Raw genomic sequence first — 15,878 nt, forward strand, 5'->3', positions numbered from 1 at the left:
TATGAAGGAAAATCTACCATCTCTTCCACTAGAATCCCCAGGGTCTCTTGAACTTGGGGCCTTTGAATTAAGCTAAACTTGTCACATTGTAGGGGGTCTTCCTATGAGACATAAAGGCCTGTCCTTGTGCCTTCTTTCCTCCAGCAAGCGGCTGGATTACGTGAACCATGCCAGACGACTGGCTGAAGATGACTGGACAGGGATGGAGAGTGAGGAAGAAGATGATAAAAAAGATGATGAAGAGATGGATGTTGACACTGGCAAGAAGTTACCAAAACGCTATGCTAATCAAGTGAGTAGTCCAGAGGAGGTGAGGCCAGGTCAAATCCCACTAAAGGAAATGTTGCCATAAAGAGAGGAGGAAGAGGGGGCACCTGGGTGGCTCAGTCAGCTGAGTATCTGACTTCAGCTCAGGTCATGATCTCGAGGTTCATGAGTTCAAGCCCCCACATCGGGCTCTCTGCTGTTAGCACGGAGCCTGCTTCGGATCCTCGGTTTCCCTCTCTCTGCGCCTCCCCACTGATTCTCTCTCTCTCTTTCTCTCTTTCTCAAAAATAAAGTAAACATTAAAAAAAAAAAAAGACGAGGAGGAGACGGGAGAAAGGAATGGGGATAGCAAAGAAGCTGCTGCTGTGCATGAAGTGTATGGACTAGGGAAAGAGATGGCTTACAGTGCCATGTGCTGACTGGGGGTCACGGAGGGAGGCTGTGGCTGGTGGGTTTGAGAACATTTACACCCTACGATAACCAAAGGCCGCCGGCCTGCTGCAGAAGACCTCTGAGCTATTGATACACTAACAGACTGCATGCACTTGTCATTTCTTAGTGGTAGCTGTAAAGCGGTTCCGGATCGGGCCTGCCCAGTCCAGCACTGCCCCCACTCCATCTCCTAGGTTGGTCGTCTTTCCCAAGCAAGGGACTCCCATGCCAGTCTTGGATCTTCACATTCAGATGGTGCAAGGTGGGAAGTACAGCTGCCCTTGAATATGAGGAGCCTGCACGGCCACCCCAGCCAGCCAATTGGCCTACGTAAGGTTGAGGCCGTAAAACAACGGCTGACTATAACAAACGTGACTAAGTGGCCTGTAGGTTGCAGAAAGAAACTGGTGTGGTTTGTGGAGCCATAGGAGAAGCAGGCATGGAAACTGTTCAGTGCTTCAGGCAGTCCAGGTATTCTAGAAGGCAGGGTATCGGTCCAAGTGGGATTGGGCATCTACCTTTCTATTATATTCTTCTCTCTATAACCCAAGTGTCTTGTTACCTCAGAATCCTTTCCCACCTTTAGAATATGGTTTCTGGGTGCACACACTCCCATCTTCTTTCTGTGCCCCAACTACAGCATGGATAACATCCTTTATGACAGAGTATAGTTCAGTTCTATTCAGCAAGCATTGTTGAAGGCCCTGCCCTGTATTAAGCTAGGCTGTGTGTGGGAAGGTAGACAAGGGCCAGAAATGGCCCCTGTGCTCCCGAAATAAGTGGAGATTGTGGTTTTTGCTACAAGAAAGTGAGATTAACTTCCAACAGGGAAGGAAGTAGGGTTGTGAAATCAGGAAAAGGTTAATGAACAAGGAGGCAGGTTTGAAGCATGAGTAGGACATTGATAGGCAGAGGTGCATTCCAGGCAGCAGGAACAGGATGAGCAAGAGCCCTGAGGTGGGAGGAGTATATGGTGTGTTGAGAGCAGTATGCAGGCCAGTAAGGATAGAGCAGCATAGGCTTAGGGGAAGGAATACAGCAGAAATAGGTGCAGGAGGGGTGCCTGCCTGGCTCAGTCAATAGAGCACATGACTCTTGATCCTTGGGATTATGGATTTGAGCCCCACCTAGGTGGAGAGATTACACCTTTAGAAAAGATTACATCCTTTAAAAATGACTCATTCTGGGAAGTACAAAAGCCCTGAGTTTGGGGCACCTAGGTGACTCAGTCTATTGAACTTTGGACTCTTGATTTCGGCCCAAGTCATGATCCCACATCTTATGAGTTCGAGCCCCATGTCCAGCTCTGTGCTGACAGCAAGGAGCCTGCTTGGGATTCCTTCTCTCTCTCTCTCTCTCAAAATAAATAAACGTTTAAAAACAAAGAAATATGTGCAAGAGTTTAGACTTTATTTATTTATTTATTTACTGATTTTAAGGTTTTTGTTTGTTTTGTTTTCTTTTGAGAGAGAGAGAGCATGAGCAGGGGAGGGACAGAGAGAGAAAGGAAGAGAGAGAATCCTAAGCAGACTTTACACTGTCAGCACAGAGCCCTGCTTGGGGTTCAAACTCATGAACCATGAGATCATGACCTGAGCCAAAATCAAGAGTTGGATGCTTAACTGACTAAGCCACCCAGGTCCCCCTAGACTATGGTTTAGATTTCGGGGAACCACCAAGAATTGTTGAGCCAGGGACAGAGTTGATACTTTGTATGACATGCCCATCAGTGTATATAAAAGGGTCTGGAAGAGAGAGACTGTAGTAGGGAGCTTAACTTTGCTAAAACCATCTGATGATGAGTGCTGAAGGCAGTGAAGGTGTAAAGAAAATGAGGTCATGAATATGAGAAGTATTGCCAGGTTGAACAGATGGAATTTAACAGTAGATTGGATAGAAGAGGCAATATGAGAAGTGGTTAAATGTTTAAGCTCTGAAGTCACATTGACCTGACCTCAAAGCCAGGCTTTTTGTTGACCTTAAGCAAGTTACTTAACCTCTCTAAATCTCTGGTTTCTTATCTGTAGATGAGGATATTTACAGTACTATTTCATAGGATTGTTAGAAGGATTAAATGAGATAGTATACCCTAAATACTTAGCCAGGAGCCCCACAAGTATTAGGTACTATTTTTTTAAACAGCCTTGAGATAAATTCACATACCATACAATTCACACATTTACAGGGTTTTGACACATTCAGTGGTTTTTAATATATTTACAGGGCTGTGCAACTGTTACCACTATCTAATTCCAGAACATTTCATCACCCCAAAAAGGACCCTCATACCCATCAGCAATCAGTTCCCATTCTTCCTTTCCCCCAGCCCTTAGCAATCAGTAATCTACTTTCTTTCTCTATGGATTTGCCTCTTCTAGACATTTCATATAAATGGAATCATACAAGATGTACCCTTTTTGCCTGGTTTTCTTCACTTAGCATAAGGTTTTCAAGGTTCATCTGTGTTAGAGCATGTGTTAGAACTTCATTTCTTTTTATTGCCAAATAATATTCTGTTGGGGCGCCTGGGTGGCTCAGTCAGCTAAGCATCCAACTTCAGCTCAGGTCATGATCTTGGGGTTCATGAGTTCGAGCCCCACGCCGGGCTCTGTGCTGATAGCTCAGAGCCTGGATGGAGCCTGCTTTGGATTCTGTGTCTCCCTCTCTCTCTGCCCCTCTCCCGCTGTGCTCACTCTCTCCCAAAAATAAATAAACATTAAAAAAATCTTTTCTATTGTATAGATATACTACACTTTGTTTATCCATTTATCCATTGGTGACCATTAGAGTTGTTTCCCTTTTTGGCTATTGTGAATAATGCTTCTGTGAACATTCACACACAAGTTTTTGTGTGGATATGTTTTCATTTCTCTTGGGTATATACCTGGAAATGGAATCACTAGGTCATATGGTAACTCCGTGTTTAACATTTTGAGGAACTGTCAGGCTGTTTTCCAAAGTGACTACAATGTTTTACATTTCCACCAGCTGTGTATGAGGGCTCCAGTGTCTCCACACCTTGCCAGTGCTTGATATTGTCCATCCTTGTGAGTAGAGCCACCCTAGTGGGTGTGAAGTTGTGTCTCAGGGTTTTGATTTGCATTTCCCTAATGACTAATGATATCCAGCATTGTTTTCACATGCTTATTAACCATTTGTATATCTTTTTTGGAGAAATGTCTATGCCCCTTTCATTGGGTTGCCTTTTATCATTAAGTTGTAAGAGTTCTTTATATATTCTAGATACAAGTCTCTTATCAGATACATAATTTCCAATATTTTCTCCCATTCTGTGGGTTATCTTTTTATTTTGCTGTTGGTATCAGTGGCAGCACTAAAGTTTTAAATTTTGGTGTAGTCTTATTTATGGCTCCTGTGTTTTGTCACTTGTGCTTTTGGTGTTGTAGCAGTACCATTCTTTAAGGAAGTGTTGATTACGCCTTGGTTTAAGATTCGGTAACAGAGAGTGGTGTTGCTATTAACAGGGCTACAGGATGTAGAAAGAGAAAGGGGGGGGGGGGTTTCAGGGATGGAAGGTACTTGGGTGACCAAAGGCAGTGAATCCTGTTTTGGGTACATTGAGTTTAAGGTACAGAGAGAGCAAGCAGAGAAAGAGATACCTCCTGGACAGGTGCAAATATGGGTCTGGAGGAAAAGAAAGCAATTTGGAAATGAAAAAGAAGGAGAATTAGGAGGTGTCCTCTCAGAAATGGCAGGTGAGACTGCAAACATAATGCGATCCAGCCCCAGTGGGGCAGCATCTAAGAGAAAAGAAGGGGAATCTAAAACAGCCTCCTGAACATTCTCTACATTGCTTTGGGGGAGCATTTGGAGGAATGTTTGGCAGGAAAAAGAATAGCACCGTGTCATGGGGCTAAGGGAACATGCGTCAAGGAGGACAAAGAGGTGGTGACAAGCAGTGTCACACCAGGAGTGGAGCCGGGAGGATAAGGTGGGGGAGAGGGAAGAGAGAGAGGAGGTCACTGATGGCTGTTGGCAGGGCTGCAAATCTGGACTGAGGGTGTCAGAGTGGGCGGGAGGGCAGCATCAAGAAATATGAAGTTGTTGGGGCGCCTGGGTGGCTCAATCGGTTAAGTGTCCGACTTTTGATTTTAGCTCAGGTCATGATCTTGTGGTTCATAAGCTTGAGCTCTGAGTCAAGCTCTGTGATGACGGTGCGGAGCCTGCTTAGGATTCTCTCTCCCTCTCCCTCTGTCCTTCCCCACTCGTGCTTTCTCTCTCACAAAATAAATAAACTTTAAATAAAGAAAAGAAATATAAAGTTGTTTTAAAAAGGAGAAAGTAGAATAGTTTAACAGAAACGCAGTGATTAAAGGTTTTCATTTTTGTTTTGTTTTTTATGATTAGGGCTTGAGCATTTTGTGGGCCAAGGGGAAGGAGAGATGAGAGATTCCGTGGGAGGGAGTAGTTGATAGGCCAGTCTCTGTGTAGATGGGAGGGATTGTGAGCCATGAGTGGAAGAGTTCATCTTTGCAGATTCATTTTGCCACCCGTGTCCCCCCACCCCCGTTTTTTAAGGCAGTTTTCCCAAAATCTTTTGGTAAGGTATTTGGGGTCACCAGTTTGAGAAATGATCTAGATTAAGAGCATCTCAAGGTCAGGGACCTTATTCATCATTGAGGTTATAGCTCCTAGAACATAATAGTTATGAGAACGGCAGGCAGATGGACAAAGTAAGATGAGGAAGAGGGTCCCGTCACCCAGACACAGGAAGCAAGGTAGTAAGAATTATGGATGCAGGAAATGAAGATGAGGAGAGAAGTTGAAGTTCACAGTGAAGTTCACGCAGCCTCCATTGAGTCAGTGTCAGTTGAGACAAGTCAACTAAGAGCAAGCGGGTGCAGGTCCACTGTCAGCCTACGTGTATTCTCACTTTATATATATAGGATATGAACTTTCTGTTGGTGCAGATGTCACAGCAGCACACCGCTGCTGATTTTTCTTTTTAATATATATATATTTTTTTAAGTAATCTCCAACACCCACCATGGGGCTCAAATTCACAACTTTGAGATCAAGATTCACATATTTCACAGACTGAGACAGCCATGCACCCCACCCCTGTTGATTTTTAACGCCATTTTTTGGTGTTCCCAGTTGATGCTGTCTGAGTGGTTGATTGACGTCCCTTCAGATCTGGGGCAGGAATGGATTGTGGTCGTGTGCCCTGTTGGAAAAAGAGCCCTGATCGTGGCCTCCAGGGTGAGTAGTGGCCCCCTCCCTATACCAGCATGCCTAGTCTGTAGTGGGAAGGATTCTCTGCACTTCGTGTTCCTCATCTACACCTGGCATGGGGATTGAAAGGCTTTTCTGCAGGAGGGATTTGTCGAGAGCCATCTTTGCGCTGATGATACCTGCAGATTGTGAGGCAAGAGGGTGAGGAGACCTGATGCCTAATGGGAATGGTAACTTCCCACACAGGGCTTTACCAGTGCCTACACCAAGAGTGGTTACCGTGTCAACAGGTTTTCTTCCCTGCTGCCAGGAGGCAACAGGCAAAACTCAGCGACAGCAAAAGGTACCTACATAAAATTATCTATTTATTAAGTTTAAAAAAAATTTTTTTTGAAATACATATATATATATTTAAGTAATCTCTACCCCCAACAGGGGTTCGAACTCATGACCCCGAGATCAAGAGTCACATGCTGTACCAATTGAGCCAGCCAGATGCCCCAGTTTATTAAGTTTTACAATTCGTAAAAGACAGTAGAAGTTCCTTGGTTATGTATTTTAAAGGCTCACTTTTTAAAATTTTTTTTTATGTTTTATTTATTTTTGAGAGTGAGAGTATGAGCAGGAGTAAGGAAGGGACAGAGAGAGGGGGGAACGGAAGATCTGAAGCAGGCTCTCTACACTGAGAGCAGCAAGCCCAATGTGGGGCTTGAACTCAAAAACTGTGAGATCGTGACCTGAGCCAATGTCAGGTGCTCAACCAACTGAGCCACCCGGGGGCCTCTAAAGACTCACTTTGAAAGCATACCTTTGAAACTGTATATCTGGATTCAGGCTATCTTCTTCAAGGTCAGGCCTCCTCAGTTGCAGAATAGATGCAGCCCTGTGAGGCCTACTGGGCAACAAATCCCTGGATTAAAGTCAACACACCCTTCCCACAGACATCCATTACAAGGTGACCCGAGCAGTTTTGAGGGAAAAGGTCCCTCAGAACGCTGAGTGTAAAGTATAATAAACTGTTGCTGGGGCTTCCTGCTAAATTCCCTTTTCTCCTATATTTTCTCCTGTATCATCGTCCAAACCTTAGCCTCTCCCTCTAACCTGAGCTCGGCTGAGGAGACAAAGATCATGGAGGTTAAATAAGTTGCTCACTGTCATTCATGGAGAAGGTGGCAGAGCTGGGCCTGAGGCCTGCTCTCTTTTCTGCGTGCTCAGGCTCCCTCGGTGGTTCCTCGTGTGCTTGGTACTGAGCCCAGGCTTTTCTACTGGCTTTCAGAACCTCTCACACATGAGCCTTGGTTCACCCATCCTCATGTCTTTCCCCTCCGCGATATACCCACTCCTAGCTTTGTTCAGCTGGCTTGCCTCCCTGCTTCCCACATGTACCATGTTCATTTCACCTCTACACCTTTGCTCATGGCACACCAGTTCTCCAGCCTGAAATGCTCTCCCACCTCCCCTCTACCCTATTGTTTTAACCCTCTGATCTCAGAAGACTGTGTTCACATACCATCTCTTCCATGCAGCATCGCCTGCTGCTCTGATCTCGCTCCTCCGGAATTCCTGTTGCTCTTAGGTCGTGTTGTACAGCTCAGCTCTCAGTTCTCTTCTCTATGATCATCTTATCTCCTTCACTGGATTGTAAGGTTTTTAGTATATGTGCTGCCAAAGCGAGCACTGGATTATAAGGTCCTTAAAGGCAAGAATTACTTACAGGTAATATTCCACGCAGATCATAGTACTTACAATAGGAACTCAAAAGGGCATGTAAATTCAAATGGAAGATTACTTGCCTTTTGGACTGGAGTTTTTCTAAGGTGAGTAAATGTTCCAGTTTATTGAAAAGTTCAGAATAGGGCCACTGGGTGGCTCAGTCAGTTAAGCGTCTGACTTCAGCTCAAGTCATGATCTCACAGTTCATGAGTTCGAGTCCTGCGTCGGGCTTTGTGCTGACAGCTCAGAGCCTGGAGCCTGCTTTGGATTCTATTGTCTCCCTCTCTCTCTGCCCCTCCTCCACCCTCTCCAAATAAATAAACATTAAAGTCAATAAATAATTAAATACAGAAAATAAAAGTTCAAAATTCCCACCTGGCTTAAGAGTTGCCTTGATCCCACTCATGCTGTCCTACCTCGAGTTGCCCTTAACCTGCCCAGGAGCGAGAAAGGGCCGTGAAGGCGCATCTGGGTGGCTCCGTCGGTTAAGTGTCAGACTTTGGCTCAGTGTATGATCTCCCAGTTCGTGAGTCCACGCACTAACCGTGCAGATCCTGCTTGGGATTCTCTCTTTCTCCCTCACTCTCTCCCCCACCCCCCACTTGCATTCTCTCTCTCTCCTTCTCTCTCAAAATAAATAATTGAAATAAAATAAAAAAGAAAGGGCCATAAAGAACTTTCTCCCTAAGAAACTCTGATTGGAAAGGGAACCCTGTAGTGACTTTCTGCTCTGTGTCCCCAGACTACACCATTCTGGACTGCATTTACAGCGAGGTGAACCAGACCTACTATGTTCTGGATGTGATGTGCTGGCGGGGACACCCTTTTTATGACTGCCAGGTAGGGATTGATAGTCTCCTCATGTCTTCTCCTATTTTCTCCTCTCCTGGGAAAGTGGCCCAGCATGTGGGTTTGGTACGTGACCAGCTTCTTGGTATGCACAGGATGTGGTATATCAAGAACATTATCTAATGTTCCTTGCCTCTTTGAGTGTGTTTAAATTAGCTTTGTTTTAAAAAAAGAAGGAGGAGGAACTAAGGGAAGTACAGCAAATCTTGAGGGGAGAAAAGAGAGAAACGGAGTGGAGGGGCAGGCTGGGACTCTGTAGAAGCTGCAGCCACCCCCTCACTCTCTCTGGACTGTGGGAGGATTGCTGGTGGGGAGGACCGTGGGCAACGGGGATGGTACCTGTGCAGGTGGCACAAGGAAGAGAAGGTAGAATGAAGTCACCATCAAATAGTCTCTGGCCACCTCTACTGCTTCACAACCACATCCTGACCCTGAAAACAGCAGGGCCTCCTTGGTTCAACAGAAAGCCTCGAATCTCTGAGGGGCCTGCTCGGGAAGGAGATTTTCCAAGTGAAAAGGGGCCCCGATATTCTCCCCGAAGCGTCACCTTCCGCCAGCATTTTTCTGAGATTGTTGATTCTTAGGAGTGACAGTAGCAGTCATCGGAGTAAGGCTAGGTCAGCCCCTCAGATTCCATCTCTGCTCCCAACACTGCCCTGTCACTGTCCCAGTTTTATAGTAGTGATTTTTTGTGTTCCCTGTCAGTTAGTGTATCATAGTAGTTCTCAATGTGGTTAGAAATGCAAGTTCCCAGACCTACTGAGTCAGAAACCCTGGGGTCAACTCATGTTTTAATGAGCCTCCGGGCGATCCTTGTGCAGGCCGAAGTCTGAGAATCATGGGTTGTCACTGTAGGTTACCTCTTTCCATAGCCGTTAGCCAAAGCATGATTTTCCAAAGAATGCTGCTGAATTCGTAACAATAATAGCCAAGGCTTGTACTGCTGAGCACTTTGTGAGCATTATCTCATTGAAGCCCTTACAAGAACTCTATAAGGTGAGTACTGTTGTCATTCCTCATCGTACAGGAATGGAAGCAAAGAGCTACAGATGGTAAGTACCTTGCTCAAGTGCAAGAGCCACACCGAAAACTCAGATCTCATAAATTCAACCTAGAGCATATTTTCCTTTAATTCTGTTGAAGGATGTTTCATAACATGTATTCACAACTTATAAATTTGGTAACTAAAACTACCTATATTTCTATAATATATAGAAATAACTGTGTTGTTGTTCTTTTAATTTTTAAAAGCAAAATAATGGACAAGAAACAAAAAGTACTAAATAGCTACAGAAGGGTACATACCAGTAATTCAGAGAATGAAGTATATATGAGAAGTTAAAACTCTATAGTAGCTTCTAATCCTCAGAATTAAAATAAAACAAAGGCTAACATAATGTGCTCTGGAGTTAGAGTCCTGGGACCCATGGTATTTTCTGTGGGCAAATGATATAATCCCTCTGAGCCTCAGAGTGCTCGCCTGTAAAATGGAGATGATGGTAATCCAGCTCTCAGAGGGTGGTTGAGTACTAATCAGGGTGTGTAAAGTCCTTAGTATGGGGCCTGCCACATAGTAGGCCTTCAGTGATCAGTGATCAGCTCTACTACCATTAAAAATCCTATTGGATTTTAAGAAAAAAATCTCCAAAAATTTTATATAAGTATCTTTCTGACCTTATGGCAGTGTTTGAAGAGACATGAGATCAATGCTAGAAGAGCTTAGATCTTCATAAACTACATGACTATTTCGGATGGAGTGTGTTTGTTCACATCATCATTTGATGTGAGCAGCATTTCATCTTTCTGTTTCCCTCCTCTGTGGCAGACTGATTTCCGGTTCTACTGGATGCATTCAAAGTTACCCGAAGAAGAAGGACTGGGAGAGAAAACCAAGCTCAATCCCGTAAGGCCTGGTGTTAGGATTGCTGGATTCTCTATGGGGATTGGTTTGGACTGGTCTGTTATCTAAATATAATAATTATGAATGGACTTATCTTTTTAATTTTGAAGGAGCATGGCATAATGGGAAGGGTGTGGGCTTAACAGCCATCCAGATCTGAACCAGTTTTGGCTTTAACAATTACTAACGTTAACTAACAATTAACAAAGTTACTGACTTCATATAGCCTTAGTTTCTTCATCTGTGTAATAGGGTTAATAACACCTACTTTACAGAGTTGTTCTAAGAACCAAGTGATACAAATGTGCAGGTTCTCTTAACATACTTATGGTATACACTTAATAAATAGTGGTTGTATAAAATGCTAATTATTTTATAATTATTAATAATGCTATCTAGAATAATGTGATCTAGAATAATACTATCTCGAATAATGCTATCTAGAACTCCAGTACAGTGGTTCTCAAACTGTAACGTGCATCAGCAGCGTCCGGAAGCCTGGTGAAACGTAGATGCCTGGGCCCTCCTCACCAGTGTTTGTGATTCAGTAGGGCTAGGGTGAAGCCTGATAATTTGTATTTCTAACAAGTGATGCTGGTACTGCTGGTCCACAGTGGACCACTGCTGGTCCACTTTGAGAACTTCTGCTCTTGTATGTGAGCTGAGAATGACCTCATCTAGTCAGCTGACTCCTTTCACAGATGAGAGTGTAAGCTCAGAGAGGGACTACCTTCCCCAACATCCCACAGTCCAGGATGAAAGCCCAAGTGCTTTTGCTATCCACTCTGATTAAATATGCGACAGCTATTTTCAGGGCATTTTATTAGCAAACACCTGTAGATTGGCATTTGATTGTACTTTGTGCAACACTTTTAAAAGCAATCGGATAACCAGTTACAGGACAATAAATGGGGTCAGTATCTAGTGATGTTATCGGTAAGGTCTTGGGAGAACATGCATTGAGGAAGGGGAACATAGGAGCTGCTCTCTCTGAAATGTTGTTCTAAGCACTCTACGTGTATTATGTCATTGAACCCGTGCAACAACCCCCATGAGGTAGATACTTTCATTATCCTATTTTATAGATGGGAAAGCAGAGGCATATACAGATGAAATGATTGGCAGAGTTGGGAGTCAAACCCAAGCAATCTGACTTACTAGAGTTTTAGTCCTAATCACTTTATTATACTGCTCAGTCTAAAAATCCTTGCTAATGTGGAAGGGGCTTCTCTAGCCCTTCTGTAGGACTGTCATATGGCTGCGAAAATAACATACAACCCCTAAACCTAGCACAGGACACTGGTTCTCAGTCCTGGGTGTGTGTTAAACTCAACTGGACAGCTTTAAAAAAAAAAAAATGCCTGGGACCCATCCCAGGCCAATTCAGCCAGAATCTCTGAGTGAGGCATGGGCTTCAGTGATTTTTAAGAGCTTCCCTGATGATTCTTGTGGATAAAGCAAGGTTGAGAACCTCCAACCCAGTAATATGGTGGGGGAGGGGAGGTAGGGAAGGATGAGACTGAACTTTTTTTCTCTGATACAGTTTTTACTTGCTAGAACCAGTATTATTTGTAACATGTGCTAATTCTTTGTTGTAATTTATATTTTAGTTTAAATTTGTAGGACTAAAGAATTTCCCTTGTACCCCTGAGAGCCTGTGTCAGGTGCTGTCAATGGATTTCCCTTTTGAGGTAACACAAGCATTGTCTTTATTGCTCTGATGGGATTGCAAGACACAGGGAGCTTGGTTACCCAATGTCTTAGGATATCCTCTGACTTTGCTGTGTCAAAGCATCAGAAAAGGGCTGAAAGCTGATTCCTGGAAAAAGATGTGCCGCTGCCCTTCAGAGCCTCAGCTCTGCTCTGTTAGAGACATCAGAATGCCAAAGCTGCTCGTCTGTGTCCCTCATTTTACAGGTGGAGAGGTGGGGACCCAGGGAGGGACAAGGCTTCCATTCCTAGGTCCTTCTGGGGTGCCTGTTTTCGGCCACAAGCCTGGCTGCCATAGCTGACTGTAAAGTTGGGAGCTCCTGTGACGGACAGACCACAGGGGTTCAAACTCCTTATCCTTCCTTCCTCCCAAGAGCAAATGATGGCTGGGGATGGCAGTGCTTTCTGAACAGTGGTGTGGAGGCAGGGTGACCAACTTGTCCTGGTTTGTCCAGAACTTTCTCGATTTAGCACCAAAATTCTCATGTCTCTAGAAGCTCCTCAGTTCTCGGCAACCTTTTATCATCCTCAGAATCTACAGTTATCCTCTCCAGCCTCAACACACAGACTTTCCTTTGCCCATCGTACCCTTTAAAATTCTGCCTAGTCACGCAGAAGTATTTGCTTGAGCTTGATATAATTTTGTTAAAAGGATCACAGCTTCCCAAATGAGGAAATGGCAAAGGCTGAGTTGCCTTCATTTCTGAGAGTCAATTAAGAAGGTGGTAAGAACACCATCTTTATTTATAACCCTATGCCCCAGTGACAATAAATGCTTTTTAGAGATGAGTCACTGAATCACGGAAAAGAAAATGTGGGACTGTAGGAGGTCTTCCCGTTGAGAAAAACTGAGTTTCCCAGAACATAGCTTGCAGATAATTTAGGGGGAGGTCAGGCAGCCAACAATGGTGTGGGGAACAGGGCTTCTTGACAGCCTGTTTTCCCTGTGTTCAGCAGTCCAGCATCTTGGAGGGGCCTGTCCAGTTCTCCTGGTTTGTGCCCTGTGTGGAGAACATTCCCCATTACAGAGACATCTGAGTACTGAAAAGTACATGGGATCTGGGGACAGAAGACCTGGGTTCACATTGAATTTGTGCTTCATACTGCCTGGGTTTTGGGGGAGGCCCCCAGAGCTAGCCCTAGTGCCATCTTAAACACCCTCAATGGTGGGTAAGAGGGTGAAGTAGTGGGTAGGCAAGCACCCTGTAAACAGGAAAGTGCTGTTTATGTTTTTATTTTCTAAAAGTTAGATTTCTAGGTCATTTCTTCATGTAGAGAAATTGCATGTGTGAGAAACAAGGATTCTTTTTCCACTGGCAGTGATCCAGGAAAGAGAGTTGGCCCATTAGAGCGGCCCCCATATGCATAGGCTCTCCTCGAAATACATGGCCCCAGAAGTCACTTTGGTCTCTGATTTCCCCTTTTCTAGGTAGATGGACTTCTCTTCTACCACAAGCAGACCCACTACAGCCCTGGAAGCACTCCTCTTGTGGGCTGGCTGCGCCCCTACATGGTGTCAGATGTTCTTGGAGTAGCCGTGCCAGCTGGCCCACTGACCACCAAGCCAGAATATGCTGGGCAGCAGCTCCAGCAGATTATTGAGCACAAGAGGAGCCAGGAAGGCATGAAGGAGAAAGTCACACACAAGGCATCTGAGAGTGGACACTATGAGTTGGAACACCTGTCTACCCCCAAGCTGAAGAGCCCTCCCCATGGCCTTGACCCCCCAGGGAGCCTCATGGAAAACTAAACAGGGTGGCTCCTTGGGGAGTCACAGGATGGGGCTTGGTCCCAGAAGGAAGGCTGGGGAGGAGGACAATGACAACAAACAGGTGACTTCATTTTAGAGTGGACTTTCCAAAGCCACTCCAGCTGGAAACAGCTTATCTCCTGTCTGAAATGCTGGCTCAGACAGTTGAGGGCGGTTTCCAGATTGGATGGATTTGGGATTTGAGAAGTAACTCCTGTGAAAAGTGTATCCCAGATATCTACAATGTAAATATATGTAATTCGTAAGAAAGAAGGTGTTTGTGATTCTTAAAACTTTAGATGGCCATGACCCTCCCCTACCTCCCCCTCCCCCCGCCCCAACCCGGGCTACCTAAACCATGACTGTTCAAGTCTTGGCCCATTGCACTGTTTTTAGCACTTAAGCATTCTGCTGAGTTTCCAGTTACTGCTGTTAGTAACGTCATTTTCTAAAAGGTCTTACCAGGAACTGCAGTTCTTGGTATTTGAATATGTTTCCTCTTCTGAGAAGTGTGAGTTTCTTTGGTTTAGACACTGCCAGAGATAAAATGCAAATGGAGTTCATTCACAACTTCAACAAACATTTGCGCCTTCCAGAAGATAAGCCTTGTGCTAGGCACCCCCGTGATGTAGAGAATTATAGGGACAGGACTTGGTGTCTGCCCTTGAGGAGTTCGCAGTCCAGTGAGGAAAGACACCCACCAGCAGGACGCTGAGACCATTGCTTTAGGGCTGAAAGATGCATAGAGCTTGGGGCGGGAAAGCAGAGGAGGTTCCATAGAGGAAGTTGGAGCAGAACTGAGGTTCTGAGCAGGACAGAAGGGGCTCTGCAGACAGGAGAGCGGGACTTTCTCACACAGGCAGCAGGGTATGCAGCTGCACCCTCCAGAGCAGGGCAGGACTCCCTCTGGGACCTGAAGCAGGTTCAGCACGGCTCAAGTTTAAACGAGGGTTGGGGAGCTGCCCAGGAGGAGGCTGAAGAGAGAGATGGGCCTGTGTGTTCTGCAGAGGTTTTAGATTTGATGTCATGGAAGAGCTCTGAGCCGGCCAGATCCATTCAGATTTGTCAAGTAGGCTCTTTGGCAGCTGTGGCAGTGGAAGATAGTATCTGAAACTAACCAATTCGTTTCTGCTGTGTGTTCAGGAAATGTGTCCCATTTCCTGTGGCCTCCATCTGCTTCTCACAGTGCTTTCCACCTTTCTAGGACTTCTTTTATTGGACAAAAAGACTTCACTATTCTAGTCCAGCAGTACTAGTGTCCTGTGGACAAAATTTCGGAGGGATGCAGGTCAGATCTTGTCTGACTAGCAGTTGTTCCTTTGTGTTGATTAATTCTGGGAACAGATCTGGGCAGAAGTGGTTAAGTAGAGCCCGATCACACAAATTCAGCACACCAGTGGAACTTGCCTCAGTGTTGGGCTCTTACAGAGTTGCTCAAGCTGACTCTGTAAAATCGGAGAAAGAAGACAACTGTCCCCCCCACCCCCACCCCCACCCCCGCCACCATGATCCTGCTGGCTGCAGATTTAAGCATGCCTACATCAATAAACTCTTTTCTGAATTTGGGTCAATTCTGCAATAGGAACATTGTGCTCCTCTTGCCAAGAAGCATGTTGTCGGCTGTCTAGATGCTACATGATCTTCCAAAGGAAGTCTCTAGTTTGTACTCTTAGCAGGCCAACTATATCATTTCAGGAGCTGTGCATATTAGCTAGCGTCATAGAGACTTTGCCACGCTCTGCTCAGAAATAAGCAGTCTGGAGAGGCTGCTTCCTCAAAGGACATTCTTGGGAGACAGAACATACCAGCCAAACTTATCACCATGCACAACTTGATATTGTTGAATGATAGATCAAAGGATGTATCTTAGAGGAGTGCCCCTTCTATTTTTAACCAAGGAGCCAATATTATCAATCACTGAATAGAATGTGTCTTCTGGTCATATTTCTTATGAATTATAAAACTACCTCCTGTCACCTGTTTCAAAGATGGTCGTGTAAATAAGTTGTCGTGATTGGATATTAGTTTTCTGGCCACCCTTCTGAACAGCAACCAGTTTCT

General features: G+C 44.9%; 1 protein-coding gene across 8 annotated transcripts in view; it reads left to right on the forward strand.

Annotated features, from left to right (window-relative positions):
- Positions 1-14,090, forward strand: part of SNUPN (snurportin 1) — a 35,879-nt gene extending 21,789 nt beyond the window's left edge. For all 8 annotated transcript variants that reach the window (XM_060618007.3, XM_078448909.2, XM_060618008.3 and 5 more), the window contains 7 exons: positions 145-292; positions 5,818-5,922; positions 6,142-6,238; positions 8,351-8,448; positions 10,283-10,360; positions 11,968-12,048; positions 13,497-14,090. In XM_060618007.3, the coding sequence (XP_060473990.1) occupies positions 145-292; positions 5,818-5,922; positions 6,142-6,238; positions 8,351-8,448; positions 10,283-10,360; positions 11,968-12,048; positions 13,497-13,817 (928 nt within the window). In that variant the 3' untranslated portion in view covers positions 13,818-14,090. The remainder of the gene's footprint in view (positions 1-144; positions 293-5,817; positions 5,923-6,141; positions 6,239-8,350; positions 8,449-10,282; positions 10,361-11,967; positions 12,049-13,496) is intronic.
- Positions 14,091-15,878: the final 1,788 nt, after the last annotated feature.

Source organism: Panthera onca, chromosome B3 (assembly GCF_046562875.1).
Source record: "Panthera onca isolate mPanOnc1 chromosome B3, mPanOnc1 haplotype 2, whole genome shotgun sequence".
In the NCBI taxonomy this organism is placed as follows: Eukaryota; Metazoa; Chordata; class Mammalia; order Carnivora; family Felidae; genus Panthera; species Panthera onca.